We start from the raw sequence: 6,466 nt of genomic DNA, 5'->3' as shown, positions 1-6,466 counted from the left end.
ATAACACCACCGGCTCCTAAAAAGTGTAGGGTATTTTGACAACGTCTCTAAAACATAACCCATTTTGATCGGTCCTATGAATGACATAGACTCGAGAACCCATGATTTTTATTGCATTTAATGAAAGAAAATAATCGTATTTTCTTATAAAATGCGTGAAAATATTCAAAATCAGAGGACATCGATGTGCCACAGCCCGATGAAAGTGCTCTTCAATCCAACTGCGCTCCAACATGCTGAACATCGTATCAGCATTCACTATATTCCGTAACGTTACTCTCGAGAACCCACTGTTTTTATTGCATGTATGGTCGCTTACTGAATGCATTGTGACAGAACCGGTATGAAAATATTTAAAAACAGAGGACATCATAACACCACCGGCTCCTAAAAAGTGTAGGGTATTTTGACAACGTCTCTAAAACATAACCCATTTTGATCGGTCCTATGAATGACATAGACTCGAGAACCCATGTTTTTTATTGCATTTAATGAAAGAAAATAATCGTATTTTCTTATAAAATGCGTGAAAATATTCAAAATCAGAGGACATCGATGTGCCACAGCCCGATGAAAGTGCTCTTCGATCTAACTGCGATCCAACATGCTGAACATCGTATCAGCATTCACTCTATTCCGTAACGTTACTCTCGAGAACCCACTGTTTTTATTGCATGTATGGTCGCTTACTGAATGCATTGTGACAGAACCGGTATGAAAATATTCAAAAACAGAGGACATCATAACACCACCGGCTCCTAAAAAGTGTAGGGTATTTTGAAAACGTCTCTAAAACATAACCCATTTTGATCGGTCCTTTGATTGACATAGACTCGAGAACCCATGTTTTTTATTGCATTTAATGAAAGAAAATTATCGCATTTTCTTATAAAATGCGTGAAAATATTCAAAATCAGAGGACATCGATGTGCCACAGCCCGATGAAAGTGCTCTTCGATCCAACTGCGCTCCAACATGCTAAACATCGTATCAGCATTCACTCTATTCCGTAACGTTACTCTCGAGAACCCACTGTTTTTATTGCATGTATGGTCGCTTACTGAATGCATTGTGACAGAACCGGTATGAAAATATTCAAAAACAGAGGACATCATAACACCACCGGCTCCTAAAAAGTGTAGGGTATTTTGACAACGTCTCTAAAACATAACCCATTTTGATCGGTCCTATGAATGACATAGACTCGAGAACCCATGTTTTTTATTGCATTTAATGAAAGAAAATAATCGTATTTTCTTATAAAATGCGTGAAAATATTCAAAATCAGAGGACATCGATGTGCCACAGCCCGATGAAAGTGTTCTTCGATCTAACTGCGCTCCAACATGCTGAACATCGTATCAGCATTCACTCTATTCCGTAACGTTACTCTCGAGAACCCACTGTTTTTATTGCATGTATGGTCGCTTACTGAATGGAATTTGACAGAACCGGTATGAAAATATTCAAAAACAGAGGACATCATAACACCACCGGCTCCTAAAAAGTGTAGGGTATTTTGACAACGTCTCTAAAACATAACCCATTTTGATCGGTCCTTTGATTGACATAGACTCGAGAACCCATGTTTCTTATTGCATTTAATGAAAGAAAATAATCGCATTTTCTTATAAAATGCGTGAAAATATTCAAAATCAGAGGACATCGATGTGCCACAGCCCGATGAAAGTCCTACTCGATCTATCTGCATTCTGCGCTCCAACATGCTGAACATCGTATCAGCATTCACTCTATTCCGTAACTTTACTCTCGAGAACCCACTGTTTTTATTGCATGTATGATCGCTAACTGAATGCAATGTGACAGAACCGGTATGAAAATATTCAAAAATAGAAGACACCATAACAGTACCAGCCCCTAAAAGTGTAGAGTATTTAAACAAAGTCTGTATTATAGGAGTCATTTTGATCGGTCTTTTCCTTCACTTTGACTTGAGAACCTATGCTTTTTATTGCGCGAAATGAATGAGAGTTATCGCATGTTCATTGTTCCTATTGAATGCATTATAATATGCAAAATCAGGGGACATCGATGCGTTTCAGCCTGGTGAAATGCCCAGTTAATGAATAGCTGTTTGGCCCATTTTAACACTGCGTCGGCATTTACACAGCTTCCGAACGATATGCCTGATAAGAGAACATGAATTCTTAGGTATTGCGAGCTGTGGGGCCTGTCCCTGTGTTCATACGCTATACCCATTCTGGCATAAAGAAGACATTCTTAGCTTGTAAAGATGTGTAGTAAAAATAGGTATTTGGTCTTCTCATTATGTTTAAGTGATATTTCATTTCAAGTTGCGTGTAGAGGGATTTATTTTCAGTGTTTTGTAGAAAATAAGGGTGAATTAGCTGTTAAAACCAACACTTATATAACTACAAGCTTGGATAGTAGTTTCTTGGGTTACAAGTTTTCACTATAGGGATGAAACTTTTGCACTACAATGACGAAAACGTCATCAATCGTCATCAGATATCGTTGATTTTCTGAGAGAGCACTTCCGGCAGAAGAAAACGCATTACACAAAATAATCGAAGTGTCTTCACTTGTTATTTATTACACTATGGTTTTACTATGTCAGATTTTATTCGAAAATGACGATCGGAAAGCAAAAACTTGGAGTTTCAACGGAAGCAGACATCATTTTTCTCCAAAAATATCACACTTTCGTGCCTGAAATATGATAACTTTTTTTAGCTATTAAGCATTTCCCTGAAGAAGTGAAAGGGGGCATCTTACCCCACAGGGTGGGAAAGACGCCCCCTGGCGTTGGGTAAGATGCCCCCCTGCACTATAAGTGACATAAATGGGCACGTGAATCGCCTGAACGAATCAGCAGTCCCTTCGAGCCTGCAGTAGACACCAAACGTCATCGTAAGGGCCCTCAAAAGTAGTCGTAAGGGGCTTCAGAGGTCATCGTTAGGGCCATCATAGTCCATCGCGGCCAAACAAGCCTCCGTGGTGGCGTTCGGAGACCACTGTGTGGCCCTTATAGGTCTTCATGATGCTTGAGGGCCCTCGAGCCCATCGTGGGGACCTCAGATGCCAGCGCGGCCCGTGGAGCCAACGTGGGAGCCCTCAAAGGATGTCGTGAGGGGCCCTGGAGCCAATAATGGGGCTCACAGAAGCCGTCGTGAGGGCTCTCAGAGTCAGATGCCGCCCAAAAAGTCGCTGTATGGGCCGAGAGACCGGCATGGGAGCACCCGACCGTACTGGACTCTCAATAGTCCCAGATCGGCTTTTGTCTCTAATCACAAGTATGTAATAAATGATTTGACGGGATGCTTGAAGGACAGCCTACGAATTTAGGGGGGCGTCTTTCCCCATCAGGACAGGGGGCATCTTACCCCAAGGTACCGAAGTAACATTAAATCAGTACAATTTGTTAGCCATAAAACTACACCTTGAACCAAACTGTTTGGGACACAGTACACGCATGTTAATGTATCACGACTAGGTATAGCAAGGGACGCAAAAATTATCTACCTTCTTTGATAGTTACAATGTTTTGACACCAAAATATTTTTTGAAAGCAGCAAATAAAAAACATGCAATCACCAGCCAGCCGTTGCCCAACTGAGCTTCGCAAATTTTTGTGCAGTTAACAAGGCAGGCTTCCGCTTTACGCTAAGAACATTAATTTCCAGGTTCGATTCTTTGTTTCGCCGCTAGAGGGGGTGGGGCGTCTTTCCCACCCTGGGCATCTTACCCCACTCTCCCCTAAGTGTCACATTCCGAAAGGTATGAGAGGAAAAAATATCATCAAAATAATGCTAATGAGAATAACCTGTTCAGCTGTCAACACATGGCTTGCCTTGTCTGACCCTGGCTTTCCAGCCGCTTCCAATGAATATGCATCATTATTGCAGATTTTCAATGAATGCCTTGTCGATGCCCTCCGCTGTTCTCCCATTATATCAGACACCGGCACCCTCCCCTGTTCCCCCGTCCCTCCCCCGACCAACCGCAGGAGACCGCCGGCCCCTGTGGGACTCCGTCACGTCAGTAGAAGAGCAGCCGCTGTGTCTCCGCAGCGACAGTAGAAGACGAGCTGGTCACCACGTCAGCAGAAGACGAGCTGGTCACCACGTCAGCAGAATAGGAGCTCGTTACCACGCCAGTAACGCGGAGGAGCCGCCCTCCCTGTCGCCGCCTCTGACCCCAGCAGACCGGTAGAAGAGAGGAGCCGTTTAGTAGAAGAGCAGCTGCTCGTCGTCCTCGCTCTCCATGGCCTGCTCGTCCGGCTGGTTCATGAACTCGTCCTCGTCATCCGAGGAGGTCCAGTGGTCGGCCTCCTCCTTGTGGTACTCGAGCGCGATCCGCGTGCAGAACACGTCCTCGCAGACAGAGCACCTGCCGGGGAGGAACACAGTCCTCACAGACAGAACAACTGCCGGGGGAGGAACACACGTCCTCACAGAGAGAGAGAGCACCTGCCGGGGGGAAATCAGTCCTCGCAGACAGAACACCTGCCGGGGGAGGAACACACGTCTTTATAGAGAACACCTGTCGGGGGAACACACGTCCTTATAGAGAACACCTGTTGGGGGGAACACACGTCCTCACAGAGAGAACACCTGCCGGGGGAACTCAGTCCTCACAGAGAGAACACCTGCCGGGGAAGCACTAAATCGCGTGATTTGGCCTGAATATATCATGATCAAAAGCATGCGCCCTGGTTTCCTCTGTTAGCTTTTTTACAACTCACTTCTAAGACCTCAGCAGAGCCGCCGATAAATTGAGCACCCCTCCGCTCACAAACGGGCATGTTTTTGACTGAGTGGACGGAGCGCAATAAGGCGCGTGATTCGGCCCAATGCCTAGTCTCGGAACACTTTGTCCGCGTTTGCTTCTGGTTCATGAAAAAAAAAATTGTTACATTTGCCACGCAAGTGGTCGGGGCGAGTGTTTGTCACTTATAAAGCTAACTGTAAAAAATAAAAATGCAGTTTCCACTATGAATAACTTGACATTGTTCGGAGCACTACAAACTATTTTCATCCAGCTCCTGAATCATGCCATCCTCGAGTCACCCCATGGTGTGTGACCGGCACAAAGTGACCCCAAGGTGTGTGACTGGCACACTGATCCTGCTGTGTGACCTTGCCGGGCACCGTTACCCTTCGACCGGAAATGGTCGGGGGTTCGGTCACCCCGCGTCAGCCCTTCAGTATATTCCGCGGCGGTGGAGGGGCTCGCCACTGGTCCGAGAAATACCACACTGAGGTCAACTCCAACTCCAACAGGTGTCAGCTCCAACTCCAACAGGTGTCAGCTCCAGTTATTTGTTGCCAATTATAGTCCTCTTCAAGGTCGTTCGAATGAGCCACGCCGGTGTCTCCGGTCGTCGCCGTTGTTCTGTGATAGTTACACGAATTCGAATAAGTACCTATTTCGTCCCAAGTGTCTTACTATCTTTATCTTTTGACTCGTTATTTTATTCCATAACTGTTTGGAATTCTACTGAAGCGTTTTTTCATGAATTGTATGATTATCGTGCTTGTGCCAATTTTAAGCCTCATTAAAGGGACTATCCCACCTTCTAAAATGTTGTTAAAACCAGTTAAATTGTGCCCGACTTTATAGATTGGATGACCAGGAACACGGTTCTGGCATTTATTTTTCATTAAACATCTTAGGCTTCCCATATTCCAAACACAAACTTTCAAATATGTGACGTCACAGCCCAAAATTACCTCCTTCCCCAGGCCACATTACTGTCATAAAGCTGATTCTTTTTACATACTCTGAAGGCACCACAACAAAGTTCAGACCAAGTTTTAAGCGATTTTTCAACGAACAAACCCATTTAAATCAGAATGACTAAACGAGGTGACGTCACACTAACGGTCGCTCCATGTTGAAGATCGGGCCTTGTACAAGGCCCATTTTCAAATGAAGGGAACGAATTTCTTCAACACCAAGAGGCCGCGGGGGTTGCAACCTAGATAGATAGTAGTTTCTAAACCTCGCCGCAAACTTGGCTATCTCAACTCAAACCCCATGTTAAAGGTGGGATAGTCCCTTTAATAGCTGAGCTGGAATATTTTTGTCTTGGACGACATACGCGGGGGCGCGGGGGCAAAGTGGACGGGGTAAAGTAGCCAGCCCCCAATTGGCCATAAATTGTTTCCATCTGGACAAGAAACGTTATTGATGCTAAAATGTATCGTCAGGCGTTTAGTTCGGCCACTTTTCGATTACATGAGTTACCAAAAAATGCAATGCAATGTTGTTGTTTTTTTCTTCGAATGCATTGTTGCATTGTTTAGCTGCAGGTGGGAAGATAACAAATAAACATCCATCATCCTCTTTTAAACCTTATTACCATCGACAACTCTAGTCGCGCATGAGGCACCTATTCTGTTTCTAATGTCAGGGCAGAGACATCGCCGGTGTCCACTTTGCACCGGGGTTTAGGGCAAAGTGGCCAGCATGAATAAGGTGG

General features: G+C 44.7%; 1 protein-coding gene across 1 annotated transcript in view; it reads right to left on the bottom strand.

Annotated features, from left to right (window-relative positions):
- Positions 1-4,092: 4,092 nt before the first annotated feature.
- The window catches only part of LOC122388291, a 41,138-nt gene continuing 38,764 nt past the window's right edge, over positions 4,093-6,466 (bottom strand). The window contains exon 4 of the mRNA XM_043379245.1: positions 4,093-4,371. Coding sequence (XP_043235180.1) covers positions 4,209-4,371 — 163 coding nt within the window. The 3' untranslated portion in view covers positions 4,093-4,208. The remainder of the gene's footprint in view (positions 4,372-6,466) is intronic.

The sequence above is a fragment of the Amphibalanus amphitrite genome, unplaced genomic scaffold, assembly GCF_019059575.1.
Source record: "Amphibalanus amphitrite isolate SeventyFive unplaced genomic scaffold, NRLGWU_Aamphi_draft 000316F_arrow, whole genome shotgun sequence".
Taxonomy (NCBI): Eukaryota; Metazoa; Arthropoda; class Thecostraca; order Balanomorpha; family Balanidae; genus Amphibalanus; species Amphibalanus amphitrite.
Note: the sequence above shows the minus strand (reverse complement) of the source record. Positions and strands in the feature narration are given on the sequence as shown.